A 15,456-nucleotide genomic window follows, 5' to 3' on the forward strand; every position below is an offset into this window, starting at 1 on the left:
TATGCTCATGCTTCTTAGCACCATCCTCAACTTACTGTGTTTTTCAACCTATTTTTCACTATTGCCCCCATAAGGAGCCTAGTAGACATTTTTTTCCTAACCACCCCCCTGAAATTGTAATGTCACATATACACTGTATATCTGTTTGTGGACTGTATATAGGTCTGTGCTTTAAATAAAGAGAGTCATTTTTTTTTTCACCCATCCCCATCTTGGAAGAACCAATTTCCACCCCCCTTGGGGGTGATATTGCCTCTGTTGAGAATTCTTGATGTAGAGCAAGAATTTCTGGTTTGAAGGGCCTGTGACCCTGACATTATATGCCATGATTCCCAGCCTTGGGGGCCCAGCTGGAACCCCATGAAAATTCAGATTCCTGGGCCCCACCTGGAGATCCCATAGGAAACCTGGGAAGGAGTCCAGAAATCTGGGTTTTAGCAAGCTCCCAGGGGATTCTGACACCATGGCTGAGGGAGGACTCTTGGGCAGAAGGGAGTTTAAAACAATCAGGAACAACCTGAGGGGAGAGGGTCTGTCTAGAGCCCCTCCCAGTCCTCGAGAACTTGGAATCAACCCACAAAGGCTGGGACCCTGGCCATCAAAGACTCCTTATATCAGCTGCCCCAGGGCTCCTCCAAAGGAGATTTGGCAGCTCGACCAGAACCCATCCTGCTGACCAGGACTTAGAGAAAACATGATGAAGACTGTGTCCTCAAGACCAGAACCATGTGGCCTGAGTCTAGAACACTGACCCAAGGTGCCTGTACCCCATTTCCATCTGTTTGATAGAGCCACAGATGCCCCTCTACACTGACCTGGGCCTCCCTTCTGGAAGCCCCAACCTCCCACCTCTTCTGGGGATTCAATGTGCCAGGAACTGGGACAAGAGGCAGTTTACCTCTCCTTGCCCACCAGACCAGTCCTGGGATTGGAACTGGAGCTCTAGGCTGTCAAGGGTTCGAACCCTGTCTTAGAGTTCCCAAGGAACTGGTAACAAAATCAATAAAAAACAGAGTCCTCCTCCCTGGCCTTGCTCTTTCTGGGTGCCAGAGAAAGGCTCTGGACCAGTACCAAGCCCCAGCCCTAGGTGTCTGAGTGATCAGAACACAGGGGACCAATTGACTTTCTGTGGGCAGTTGTCCAGCAAGGGGTCACCACGAGGCAGATGGGAGCCTGGCAGAGGGAGGGAGGGGCCATAACTGTGGTTGAGGAGTGAGGTGGGCTAGGGGGAGAACTGAGTCAGGGCACGATGGCAGGAGGGGGAAGGTGAGATGAGAGTGGATGGGAGATGGAGATGGAGGGAACCTGGAGAAAGAGCAGGGACAGAGGGACACTGCAGTCTGGTGGGGAAGCCAGGAAGGCATCCTTCTCCCTCTCTTAAGCTTTTAAAGGCATCAGAGCATCTTGCTAATTGTTCATCTCCCAGAGACACTAATGAAATTAACTCTGCAAAATGCTCATCAGGTCATCTGCAGAGGGCACGGTGCCAGATTTCCATTTGGTCCAACCCGGTCCCCCTCCTCCCCAGCAACTCCTGCCCCTTCCTGATAATGTCCCGCCCCCTCCTTTCCACAAGGCCCCTCAGCAGGAAACGCCTCACCTCCAAGCCTGCCTGAGTGCCCACTGGAAACGGGCTGCGTAGCCAGGGAAACCTGAGCCTGAGATGCCACGGAGCTCGTGGAGCCGGAAAGGTTGTCTTTGGGTGTGAATATTTCTGTGTGTATGTGTTTCTGTGTGTGTGTGTGTGTGTGTGTGTGTGTGTGTGTGTGTGTGTGTGATAGCACATATATTATAGGAGCATATATCTCCAATAAAACCATTTGAATATTCTTGCAATCACTCAGAAAACATTTCTAAAGCAGCATCTAGATTTAAATCCTTGTTCTATCCCTGACCATCTGAGTGGCTTTAGGCAAGTTACATCCCCTCTCTGTGCCTCAGTTTTTGTATACAATGGGGACAATAATAGCATGTACTTCTGCCTGGCCAGGCGTGGCTCAGCAGTTGAGTGTGGACCTAGGATCCAGGCGATCGGGGTTCGATTCCCGGTCAGGGCACATGCCTGGGTTGCGGGCTTGATCCCCAGCAGGGGGCGTGCAGGAGGTAGCCAGTCAATGACTCTCTCATCATTGATGTTTCTATCTCTCCCTCTCCAATCTTCTTTATGAAATCAATGAAGATATATTTAATAAAATAAAAATAAATAATAATATGACGCTGCCCTTGGTCCTGAAAGCTACAAGACAAGATCTCAGTTGCTGTGCTTAGGCAGAGGCCCAGGCACGAACATGAAGAGCCTGTGCAGAAAAGAACGGGGATATGTGGAAGTGTTTTTACATGTATATAAAGATGTACAGGGATCTCATGCATTTTTATTGATTGCATTCAGTTGCAGGCATACACGTGTTAGTTGGGTGTGGGAAGTGTGTTTATGTTAGGAGCAGAGACTTAGTGGGTGTTGGCATACTGTGTGTGTGTGTTTGATTTAGGGTATTTGGGGTTGGGTTTTGGGGTTCTGTGTGCAGAAGGGACTGGTCCAGATGTTGCTGGGGTTCCTCTGAAGGGGTTTGTTTCTAGTTTTCTTTTCCCGCTTAACCCCCACACATTCTTCACTTGCCTGATGATCCCGCTGTCATTCCACCCTAACTTACAACTGGGAGGACACCTATGTCTTCACCCATAGGCTGCAGCTTCCCTCAATGGGTAGCATTGAGCCTTGCAAACAGTATGCACTAATAAATGCTTGTATTATCCTGGGAAAGGCTCTAGAACAGGCATCTAGGAAGGATAGTTCTGTATCATTCTTTCAAATGCAAATAAAAGAAACAAATGGACTTAAACAAATGAACAAAAAAGGAATGTGTTGACTAATGTAACTGGAAAAGGAGGGACATATCTGATAGCTTCAGGAGCAGCTGGGTCCAGAGATCTTGAATGATAAATGAGGGTTCAGCATCTCTCTCTTCTCTAGGCTCTGCTCTCCTCTGCCCAGGTTTTAGTCTCAGACATGTGTTCTTCACATCAACAGCTCCAGAATCTCCTCTTCCTTACTCCAAATCCAGCAAGAAAAAAATTCTTTCTCTCCTTAGTTCCAACAAAAGTCCTAGAAATGAACCTCAGTGGCTTGGCTTGGGTCATATGTGCACCCCTAAAAGAATCCCTGAGGGATAGTAGATGCTGAGTGGCCAGGCCTGAAGCATGTGCCATCCTCTGGAACTGGGGTGGGGTCACATCACATGAATCTAGTGCAGTGGCAGTGGGGAGGGGTGTCTCTCAAAGGAAAGACAGGAGGATGTTGCTTACAGAAGACAGAAGCTGGATGCTGAGCAGTGAGCACGTTTGAATGCTGGGATCAGGGCAAGAGCCAATGTGGGGTTGCCAAGAGCAAGTCCTGTCTGCTGAACTACCTGTTTGATTGGGTTATTGGCCTGGTGGATCAGGGCAATGCTGGAGGGTCCTGAATCTGGGGTTCTGCGGGGAATTTCCATTTATTTTGTGGGTGCAGCAGTGAGATGTAGATTGAACGATGGTGTGGTTAGAGGTTTCCCAAGTGGACAAAAACAGAAGCTGACTTGCTGCCCTGGCACAATTTGCAAAGTAGTCTGGAGTGCGGCCCGCTAGGCTCTGTCCTTGGTCCTGCCCTCAGCCACCTGTTTAGTAAGGACGTGTTTGAAAGTATCTATGACTTCCTAATCCCATCTGAGAGTGACAGGAAGCTGAAGAAAATAACAAGTACCCTGCCTGACAGCCTCCACATTCTGAAAGAGCTCCATATGGAAAAAAGGGATTAGTTGTAATACAATGGAATAGAATTGTGATGAAATGAAGTCTTTGCATTTAAATTCAGAAAGCCAGGGACTCAACAGTAGATTGGGAGCACCCAGTTGTTGGCAGCACCTATGGCAAAGATCTAGGGCAGTGTACCTCAAAGTGCAGTCTTCAGATCACTGGCACCAGTAGGAATAGCTGGGGCAGGGGGCGGGGGACTTGGTAAAAGTGCAGATTACTACATGCCTCCCAGACATAGTATTGGGATAGGGCATGACCTGGAGATTTGCATGTTAACTACCATTACAGGAGCTTCTGGCACACCTCCAAGTCAGTGATGGCCTCACCACAAGCTCTGAGGTCCCCCAGTCCAGTGGGCATTAATAGTGCAATGTCACAGCCAAGAGCTGATTGGGACACCTCTTGTGCATCAGGCCATGTGGGCAGGAGATGTGCAACTCCCTTCAAGAGGTGCCTTCAGAGGAGCAGCATTGCTGGAGAGCACCTGAAGTGGGGCCAGGGTGTCCAGGACTGGGCCCCAGAGCCCAGCTACCATGCCAGTGACAGAAGCAGAACTGTTTGGCCAGGAGGGAGAAATTCAGGATAGACCCAGACTTTGTGTTCTGAAACAAAAGAAGAAAAGGTCTGAAATAACAGAAGCAAAAGAGGGAGCAGACATGCTTGATGTGGTTCCAGAAAATGAACCCAATGAGGGGCAGATTCTTGTTCCCCAGAGAGAATGAACTCCTGGGCAGTAGAATGGTTGGAGTGAAACCTATGCCCTGTCACTGAGATTTTGCAAGAGGGTACAGACACTTGTTGACAGGTACTACCTAGATGGGGTTTGGCCCTTCCTTTGGAGTCTGGGACTCAAGTGCAAAGGAGGTTGGAGATGTCAGGAGCCCTCCTTCCATTGGGCCATCTAACCTTAGGTCTGAGACAAGACCTTTCTGACAGCCCTCTTGATTCTTAAGCAGAATTCATGTGAAATGTGTACTCCCCCATCTCTGCAAGGACATTCTGCCCCTTTTCCTAACACTCCCTGAGTACCACTTGGAAGGGGGCAGCTGAGCTGAGATCTGCATGACTAAAAGGATCCAACATCTGACTATCCTGGGACAGAGTGCTCCAGGAAGTAAAGCAAATGGGAAGTCCGAAGGTGGGGATGAGCTTGGATGCTGGACAAACACAAAGGAGGCCACATGGCCAGGACAGAGGTAGGCAGGGGGCAAGTCATGCTGGGCTTGAGGACTGTGGTCATCATGAACACCACTCGCCATGTATTTTAGCTGCTGCCTTGCAGGCACATGGCAGGACTGCACTTTCTGGCCCTCTTGGGGTGGGGCTGGGGGGCCAGTTCTGGCCAATGGTTTGTGACTGGAAGTGATACAGGTCATTTCTGGGCTGAGCCATTGATTGCTAGTGGGTGTCTTTCCAGAGCTCCCTTTTCCTCTTCCTCATGGACCAACAGTGTTTCAGAGAATGGCTGCTTTGTCGGCCTGTGAGGATGATCTGGAGCAGCAGCCCCATAATGGACAAACAAGAAGTAAACCTTTGTTGATTTAAGCCCCTGCTATTTAAGGACTGTTTGTTACCATAGCATAACCTAGTCTCTCTTTAGAGAGAGAGAACCAGAGAAGTGAGCAGATCAACCAAACTGAACAGAGGAGACCCTTTCCTTTCCTGTATCCTAACCTTTATTCCCAAATTTTAATCCCAGAGCAGAAAATGCAGCAGGAGGAAATGTAAATCAAACCTCCCAGGGACCCATCTCAGCTAGCCCTGCAATCGCTGAATAAGGCTGGCCTTAGGGGTAAGGCACTTTCCTTCCTTCAAGCCCAAGTTACCTCATCTGTATAATGGGGATATAATGTTTACTTAAAGGGATTGTATTTATAAAGGTAGGAAAGAATACAGCAGAGTTCAGCACACCTTTACGATAACATCTATATCCAAGCCCCCAACCTCATTCCTTCATTCTCCCACTAGTACCCAAACCTCAGTTCCTAATCATTTCCTCCATCCTATGAGCCCCAAATGCAGGTTCTGCTACTGTTTCCCCTCCCCACCTCTTCCCTGGGAGCAGGGTGGGGCCTGGGCACACACTGTTTCACCCTAACACACACACACACACACACACACACACTCACACACACTCTCCAGTTGGCTAGATCAGGCCCTCCTGACACAAAGTACAAACAAGCAACCCCCAAAGCAGAGTTCAAAACCCAGAAGCTGGTGCATATTTGTGGACATTTTCATCTGGGCCCACATGAAGTTTAAATATTTTATTTTTCAGTTAAAGACTTTAGATCAGAAGATTTCACATACAATGGCTTCTATTGAAATCTATGAATAAATTGGAAGATGTGGCCAGTACTGGGCCATATTCCACACACCCCCCAACTGGCACCTGGAGCAGAAGAGCCAGCTGTCCCTTTAGATGGGATCCTGTGCCGGGTGCCCAGTGCTGGTGTTCCCTCCTTGGCACTGAAGCTCAGTGCCTGCAGATGTGTATCTGGACATTGGCTGATGTTTTTAATAGTAAAGAAGAAAGCAAAAACATTTCTCATAACCCTTTTCTATCAATAGTGGGAAACAAAAGACAGACCGAGAGAGGGCCTCGTGTTTCAAGAAATATAGTAGACCTCGTATCTCTTTGTGGAAGCTAAGACGATTCTTATATCGCCGGCCGTGTAGCACCAATGTATATTATCGCCAGGCCACCGTAGGCATTTTAGTTTGCGACCCTGCCCTCACCCTTCTCATCCCCCTCCCGATCCAGGGCAGGACCCTCTCTTTTTCTGACCGCTGGCTCTGTGCACATAGTGCGCGTTTGTCATTTCCTTTCTCTTTTAAGGCAACCCTCTGTTTATTTTAACCGGATTAGGGAATGGGGGTGGGGAACTGGAGACTCCAGCAGCGGTGGTTACTGGAGGCTTCAGGAGACGTGACTTGCCCAAGGTCAAAGAGCTAGAAGGCGGTAGCGCCCAGGCAGTACCCCAGCTCTGTCTAGTCCCCAAAGCCCAGCTGGTTTCTTTACGCCCACGACTCCAGCACCATGTGTGCTCCGGGCGCAAACACCACGCTCCCAGTCAGACACGCGGCGCGCTGGGATGTTTTCCGTAGGCAAACGGCGCAGTGGGGTTAGGGAAACCTTGGGTAACGCTGAGGTGCACCAGCCGACGTGCTTGGGACTGCGGGTGGCCCCGAGTCTAGCCTGCGGGGCACCTCTGCGAGCTGGCCGGGAATCCGGGCGCTCTCCCGCAGTCCCCTATCCAAGCCGCGCGTGGAGGCGTACCGCGGCGCGCTGACGGCCTCGGAGCGCGGCCGGGAGGCGGAGTGGGCGGGTGGAGGGAGAGGACTGCAGTGGAACCTGCCCCGGGCACCCCTGCCCCGGGCTGCTCTCTGCAGACTGGCGCTGCTCCGCGGTCGCTGCAGCCCTGCGCCCCTCCCGAGCCACCTGTGCGCAGGCTGGCGGGCCCGGGAGAGCCCCGATCCGAGAACCGATCCACTCCGGGTTTCAGACTCTTGGCCCTGTCTCAGGAGGCCCCGCGGGGCGGTGGGAGGCCTCCCCGCCCACCACCCCAAACCCTCCCCGGAGGAGCCTAGGGCCTCGCCGAGAGGGATCCCCGGAGCTGGCTGTGGCCCGCATGCACAGCGCGAGGGGGCCCGGCCCCTCCTTTCTTCCTCCGCCCCGCCCTGCCACCGTCCCGCTCCGTTATTCCAGTCCGGGTTTTGCGGCGCCCGCCGGCCCGCTCCCCGGCTGCGGGCTCCGCTCGGCGGCTGGCTCCGTGCGCGGCGCGGCTGGCTCTGCGCTCCGCCCCGGCTGCATTGCTGCGCTCCGGGTGCCCAGGGGAGCCACGCGCCGCGTGCGCCCCGTAACCGGCCGCCCGGCAGTCCGCTGGCATGGGCCCCGAGGGCGCCCGGGGCTGGGGCTCTGGGCTGAGGCGCTGAAAGCCGCCCTCCCGCCTGCGGGCCACCGCGACCGGCCCGCCTGCCCGCGGCCATGGCCATCCGGCCCGGCCTGTGGCCAGCGCTCCTGGGCATAGTCCTTGCCGCCTGGCTCCGCGGTTCCGGTGAGTCACGTGCACGTTCTGGGGAGGCTTGTGGGGGACAGTGCGTACAAACGCTCGCTGCTCTGGAATGGGGGGTGGTCCCTGACCCCCGTTGCCGGACCCAGTTGGGAGTCCCCCGAGGCCAAACTTTGCGAGGCAGGACGCGGGGGCCGCTTCTCATTGTTGCGCAGTTTCCCCGCGCGCTTCGCCTGAAGCCTGGGTTCTGCCAAGTCCAAGAGCAGCTGTCAGCGCGCGGGACTGGCGAGTACAGACGCCCCACGCCTCCGGGCGAGGGAAGTTTGCTGGTTGCCGGCCCCAGGGCAGGGTCAGGGGTTTGAATCAACGCCCCGGGGAGCCTGACTTTGAGGGTCGCAGATTAGAGGGTTTTGACCACATCCCAGTCCCCAGGAAATCAAGAAGGGCGGTTAAGATACCTCTTCCCGGTAGCATCTGCCTCAGACAGCTACTCACAGTTCCTAGCTTGGCACCTGGCCTCTGCCCACGTCCAGAACACAGTGTCCTCTTCTGTCCCCGCCGCACACGCTCGCACACGTACATACTCAGACGTGGAGGCGCAGACACCAGCCCCCAGCCCTTGCAGCCGGCACGAGCACTGCGGGCCCCTCACTGGGGCTGTGGCTCCTGGCCCCACCTGGCGCGTGGGGGCCACAGTTGTGTATGGTGGGTTCACTTCCGCTTTCCTTTCTCCCTTTTACTACACAGCCCTTCCTCCTCCCTTTATGTCCCATTGGCCACCCTAACCTGCTCGGCAACTCAGCCCTCAACCCACCTCCTTTGCCGGGGGAGGCAGGTCCCCTGCATCCTTTGTCTGCTCTCCCTGCGCTTCCACCCAGGCTGAGCTGTTGCAGCCTCCTGATCTCTGCCCCCCACCCATGCACTTAGCAGAGCTGAACTTATTTATGTGTGTGTGTGGGGGGGGGGTCATTTATTTGACTAAGAGGCCATGGGGCTTGCCCTAGCAATTCTTGATTCTTGCTGCTCCAAGAACCTGTGAGGTGCCCTTCTGCCTGGCCAGGCCATTTTTAATCCCAGGGGTGTCAGGAGGGAGTGTTGGGATTCCTGAGATTCAAAGCCAGACTGATCGGAGATCAATGAGTGATTGCTCAGAGACCAGCCCTATGATTGAGGCTGATAGCTGTTTCCTTAAAGGGACTCTGCGTAGCACGTCCTGCACCCACCACTGTCTGGCCACCCTCCCATCCTGCCCCCTAAGTCCTCCCTCTACTGCATCCCATCCACTCTATATCCCTTCTCTCTCACCCCATCATCCCCCCAAATCCTCACTTTAACAAACCCTTTTGCCCCATGACCTCCCCTTCTAATCCTGACCTAGCTAGGAGGCTGCACTGCCTCTGGGTGTGTGTTCATATTTGCACACATGTGCATGTTAAGAGTGTGTGTGCCACCCTCAGAGGGTGCGGGTTTCACCACTGACCATTGTTAGCTGGAAGTGTTCATGCTCCTCGCCCAGGGAAGGTGTTGTCAGATACCGAATAGATGCCCAGGGAAGGTTTACTGCGTCGGACATGTGAGAGGGCTGTGTGGTCATATCTGCATGTTGCCCACGTAATCATGTGTTAGGGCTGTGAGTTGGCATGTGTGCCCTGGTGATGACGGGGCCTAGCAATGTATGCAGCACTGGTATGTGTGTGGCCTGCCACTCATATGTGATGGTTGTGAGCAGTTGCACAGGTGAGCATATGTAGGTAAGGGGGTGATGGGTGCTGGTGAGACAGAGAACCACAACCATGGTGGGGGCCTGCCACATGGATTCCTCAGGAAACTGTAGAGTCAGGGGACTGCATCACTGGTTGGTGGAGCACCTGTTGGGGCTTAGCCCAAGGTTGTCCAGGGAGCTGGCAGGTGGGCCCATGTGCCATAGGACTGCCCTGAAGCAGAGCCTCCGGGCATCCACTCAGGCCTGTGGAAGGAGCTGCTGAAGGGCACGGAGGGGCCTTACTTCTCACCTGGGGCCATTACTATTGTTCCTCACAGGCTCCGGGCACATATGCCCAGACAGGCTGGCCCTATGATGAACCTGGCTCCCCCTACACCACCCATCAGCTACTGGAGAACATCAGCCTGGGGAGAAAATGTGTGCAAGTGGCTGAGGGACAGCCAGCAGGGGGCGCGGGGGGAGGTGGTGGCCAGCACTATGGCAGCTTCCTGCTCCCCAGGCTGAGCTTCCACCCTGGGCCACACAAAAAGCCTGTCCCTTCAGCATACTCACCTGGTAGGCCCTTCTCTGTGTCCCTATACACAGGGACCCACCTGTCTCACAGGATTTTCCCATTCATTCCCAGTCACAGTTGGCACCTGCCTCTCTGCCCTTGTGGGCCATACCCATCTGTATGTTTCTCTTCACACAGATCTCCACAGTCCTAGGGGAGGAGCCCATGGGGACCTGGCCTATCCTGACCCCAAAAATTTGTCCTGGTGGCCTCTTCTTCAGGCCCACCCCTATCCTCAGGGCTGGTCCTGGACCCCTCTGTCCACCTCTCACCCCCAAATTGGAACAGTTGGTTGTGGGGAGGGTGTCTTAATTCTTTAGGGCTAAGAAATATTCTGTTCTCATTCACTCTGCCTTGCAGATGGGATGGGTTAGGCTTTGGGGCCCCCCAGGTATCTCCAGAAGAGGGCTGGTCTTCTGACTCCCTTTGCCTGTGGTGGGAGGGGCTTCCCTCAGGAGCCCAGGAACTGGCATTGGTTCAGGTACCAAACCCCAACCAAGAGGCACTGGCCTGGTTCTTAGGAGCAGCCAACTTTGGCCTCAGGCAGGAGCCACCACCCACCCCAAGCTCCCATGGCCCCCACTGTCTTACATCCCTTCCTCCTGCCTGGTGCTGCTCCAGGTCACAGACCTGCAGACTCAAATCATTCAGCCTAAAAGGTGGGGGACCCCTTCTCCAGGTGAAGGCCCCAGTGCTGGGCTTGTCCACACACCTACAAGCCTGGGCCTGCTCATTCCAGGCCAAACATCTCCTGCTGCCCCTCCCTCCCACGGGCCCTGCCATCCCCCTCTCCCTATTCCCCAAGCCCCGGGGCTGGAAACCTTAGTCTCCCTCAGCTCTCCCTTCTCCTTCACGCTTCATTTCTAATTTGTCACCAAGTCCTCCAGCTCAGTCCTACTTGCGACATTGCTTGTGTCTCTCTCTTTTGTCACTCCCCCCAAGCCCCTTTCTCCCTCACCCTTCTCCCCTAAGCCACCCCCATTCATCGCCCTCCTAAGACTCCTCCAATTAGATTAATGTCCCTGGTGCCCAGACTTGAACCTGTGCCTCCCCAGTGCCTGCCTCCAACCCCAAGCCAGGGAGGGGTGGGGCTTAGGGGCCCCCCAAGTCACCATGCTTCACTGGGCTGATCCATTGGGAGGGAGATGTTCTCCCTTGCTCTGAATGCTGGTGGGCTGCTCACCCACATCCCTGGACAGGTTCCAGCTTCCTCACTGTAACTCCCTTGCCTTGCAGAACCTTGTACCCCCTGCCCTGCCAGCTACACTCCCCGTCCTACACCCCAACATCCTCAGCTCTGTGTGTGCCCTTCTGCTTATCTCAGCCCCCACCTTTAATCCAGCCCCCTCCAGAAGGCCTCCCCAGCTCCTCCCAGGGCCCAGGTAGGGGCCGAGGCATAGTGATGAGCTCAGTGGGCTACAGGATGGAGGTACTGGTTCCTTGGCCCTGGGGAGCCACGCACAGTGGCCTGGGGCAGCTGCCAGAAGCCTCTGGCCTGAGCCACCTTATTCACTCCAGCGTTTCCCACAAGTATTGCCATTGTCTATGGCACTAGGACCCCGCTCTCAGCCCCCAACATGCTCCGGGTCACGGCCAGTCAAGTGCTTCTTTTTTCTCTTTATTTCCTCCTCTTGAATTTGGGTTCTTTGGCTGCTGCCACTGGGGAAGGGGAGAGAAGTTTGCTGTGCCCCCCTCAGCAGCCCTCCCCATTCCTGTCCCCAAACACAGCGTGCCCTGCTCCAGGGCTGGAAATGGCACCTGTCTAGGGCTGGGATGAGCAAGGTGAGACTCCACCATGGGGTAGCTGTGCCCTGGCCCCTCACCCTGACGGCAAGCCAGCTTTCATGAGTGTCCGTGTTTGTGAGTTCCTCACGAAGGTTGTATGTCCATGTATGTTTACTAGGAACCTCCCTGCTCACCCTTCCCCCTCCCAGCCACAGATTTTCCCAGATGGGTGTCTTCTTGTATGAGTAACTTCATTCTGGGTCCCAGAGCTGCAGACTCAAACCTCTGAAAGGTAGAGCTGAGGGGCACCGAGCCATGACCTTGCTCATCCTGAATGGACAACCTGTACTGGTGGCCTCTTCCTCAGACCCCACCCCTATCCTCAGGGCTGGAGTTGACATCAAGACTTGAGCTGCTCTGTGCAGCACCTACTTGGGTCCCGGTTGAGGCTGAACCCCAGGAGAGCTTGGCCCCTGTCTCCAACCATCCTTGCCACCCAGATAGGTGCTCAGCTTCCTGTGACCAATTGTACCAGCCCACCCCATGTTCCTCTTGTCTGCTCCCATGGGAGTGGCATAGGAGGATCTTCCTGCCTTTTGGGGAGCCTCAGCTCCCTCTTCCTATCAGGTGGAGTAGAAAGGGCAGGGCTTTGGAGGCAGATGGGCCCAGGTTTCAGTCTGAGCCACCTAACAAATAACTTTTACTCCCCAGCCTGTTCCCACATCTCTTAAATTGGGTCACATCTGCTTCTTAGGGTTATAGTAATAAGTTGATGGGCAACACAGAGAGAGGACCCCAGGGTAGGCCCTGACTTGGAGCAAGCGCCTATGACTTTCATTTTCATTTTCCTGGCATTTGAAGGGGCACAATTTAGGACAAGTGGGGTCCTAAGCTGCGTCAGGGCCCAAGCCCAGAGATAGGAGAGAAGGTCCCTTATGTGAGCTGCTTCACTTTTTACTGCTCTAGCTCCAGGCAGAAGCCCCAGGTGGGGGTCATTGCCCCCACCCCTCATCTGCATACTCACCACCTCCTGCAGAGACTCAGGCCGGATTCAGATACAAAATCCTTCATTGTGTACAGAGCTTTCTTAGGGGGTTCTGTGAAGATGATGATTTGGGCTCAGCTTGTCCTGGAACTGTGTGCTGATGGTCATCTTTGACACACAGAACATGGCAGCAAAGAGGGGAGGAAGCCCTGGATAGAACTCAGTTCTAGTCTTGGCTCTGCCATTTGATTACTTTGTGATATTGGACAAATCACTTAACCTCTCTGGGCTGTTTGCCTCTTTGTATACTAAAGGATTGGACTTGATGACTATTGGGGCAGAGGCTGGTGCCCAGGGTGGCTGCCTTGGGAGTCTGGGGTGGACTGTGCCCTCAACAGTAGGTTCCCCCAAGAACTGTTCACAGCTGCCCAGCACCTGCCACATCCACCAACCACCCTGGCAACAGCTGCCTGCATTGCCTTGGAGCCAGGTGGCTGCTGCCGCAGGACTGAAGGTGGCTGTAAGGTAGAAGTAGGAATTTTGAGTCCCTGCACCCAAGCCAGGAAGCAGGGTTCTGCTTTAGCTGGTGAATACCCTCAGTGGCAGAAACAGCCCTTTAGGACCCCCAGAAGATCAGAGTGCCAGTGCCTGAGGCCCACCCCCTTCAAAGGCACTAATGTCAGATGCAGCAGCCTTTGGCCCCAGGAGCCAGAACCTCAGGAATGTGGAGGAGGTGATGGGTTCAGTTGGCAGGCTCTAGGGTCTTGGTTTGGACCAAGGCTGGGACTAGGGCGAGGCAAGGGAGGTGCCTCTGGTGCAAACTTTAAAGTCACGCAAGTACAGGGTGAGCCCCTGAGGGTGAGTGCTCTTGGTATCCCCCATGCCTCACCCTAGTCCTGCCTGTGGATTCATGCCTCCCTGTATTTCTTCAGTTTCCCTGGTACTCAAACAGAGTCATAAAAGGGCAGTTGTGCAGATTAGATAGCCTGATGTGTGTTAATCCTTGCATACAACAGGAACTCAATAAATGTTTGCAATTGATGGTGATGGATACAGCAGAGGGCACTGTTCTGTCCCTTCCTTAGAGGAGTGGGGTAGTCCTTGGTGCCCTCTTTGTGGGAGAGGGTACACCTAGGGGTCCACGTGGGAGGACAGAGGCCTGAGGGAAGGCCTCCATTTTGGGATGAGGACAGGCCTGGCATCTTTTCTCTGCCCCTTTGATGCCTAGGGATGGGGCATACAGAAGCCCTAGTGTGTACTCCCAAAGTGTGGTGGTTGGCTGGCCCATCCCAGCCCCGTTTGAAATGGGGAGAGGAGGTGACTATAGAGATCAGGAAAGGCCTGAGTGGCAGCTGCTCATCCCCAGAGTAGGTAACAAAGGAGCAAGTCTTAGGTCCTATTCAGGTGGGGGAGGGGGCTCTGAGGTCCCTGCCTATGAGTGGGACCATGGCAAGATCGTGGAGTGCCAGCATCCTGATGGGTGAGTCCCCTAGACCAACCCCTCCTCAAGCCTGGATGTCAGAGCTGTGTCTGTCTGGAAGGCTCAGGGTCACCTTGAGCTCCAGGCAAATATATGGCTGGGATTTGGGGAGGGGTAGTCAGCCTGAGGGACAGCTACAGGGTTCCTGGGGAGGAGCTGTGGACCCTGTATTCCACCTCTGCTCTACACCTTTCTAGTCAAGAGTGGCAGGTGGAATTCCGGGCTTTCCACCCCAGCATGTCCAGCTGGCAGCCTGCAGGGGAGTACACCCCGAATTAGACCCTACCCCCTTCTAATTGAGGCAGAGACCAAATGGAATTGAGGGGCTGTTGGTTTTCCCATATCTGCAGCTTTACAGCCCCCCCTCCAAAAAAAATGGTGCCAGACGCAGGCAGGTAGGAGCGCTAACTTAGCGTCCCCGAGTGACCAGAGCCTACCCTCTCCCTAAAACAGCCGCACCCCGCTGTCCTTGTACTTGGCAGGGGGTCCTGGGCTAGAGGCGGGCCTCGGGCCAGGCGGGCTGCGGGACTCGCGAGCGGCCGCGGGGCGTCGGCGCCTGAGCCAATAGGAGCTGGAGTCCGGGCGGGGCCCGCGCGCCCGCCCCGCGGCTCCCGCCTTCGCCCCGCCCGGCGCGGGCGGGCCGCGCGCGGTGAATCCGGCCGCGGCGCGGAGAAGGGGCGGGGTCCCTCCGCCCGCCAGCCCGCCTGCGGCAGCCCGCCGGATTAGCGGCTCTTTGTTCGGGGCCTGTTAACAAGTTCCTGGCTGAGCGCTCGGCTGCTACCCGGGGAGCGGGCGTCCAGCCTCCGGGCAGGCGGCGGGCGGCCTCCGCCGTTCCCGGTTCCCGCGCCAGCTGCAGCCCCCGCGCTCGCCCCGCCGCCTTCCTGGGCGCCCGCGACGTGGCTGGGCAGTGGGCCCTACTGGCAGCCTGGGGCCTGTAGGTCTTGCAGGGCACAGGGCTGACTATGCCGCGGAGGGGAGGCGAACACCCCACCCCCTGAGCACCTCCTGTAGGTCAGGGGCCTCTAGTGCGCCGCTGTGGTCGTCCCATTTTACAGCTGAGGGAGAACACGGCGTCCCAAACCCCTGGCCATCCTGGGGTTCCAGTCCAGGTCTTTGACATCCAAAAGCATTCTCCTGCTAAGAGGAGAGAAGTCTGGGGCTGGAAGAGCAGGAGCCTTCCGTGACTGT

General features: G+C 55.2%; 1 protein-coding gene across 2 annotated transcripts in view; it reads left to right on the forward strand.

The window, feature by feature from the left end:
- Positions 1-7,777: 7,777 nt before the first annotated feature.
- Positions 7,778-15,456, forward strand: part of UNC5A (unc-5 netrin receptor A) — a 54,820-nt gene continuing 47,141 nt past the window's right edge. For both annotated transcript variants that reach the window (XM_087815945.1, XM_016197138.2), the window contains exon 1: positions 7,778-7,847. In XM_087815945.1, the coding sequence (XP_087672071.1) occupies positions 7,778-7,847 (70 nt within the window). The remainder of the gene's footprint in view (positions 7,848-15,456) is intronic.

Source organism: Miniopterus natalensis, chromosome 4 (genome assembly GCF_054644295.1).
Source record: "Miniopterus natalensis isolate mMinNat1 chromosome 4, mMinNat1.hap1, whole genome shotgun sequence".
Taxonomy (NCBI): domain Eukaryota; kingdom Metazoa; phylum Chordata; class Mammalia; order Chiroptera; family Miniopteridae; genus Miniopterus; species Miniopterus natalensis.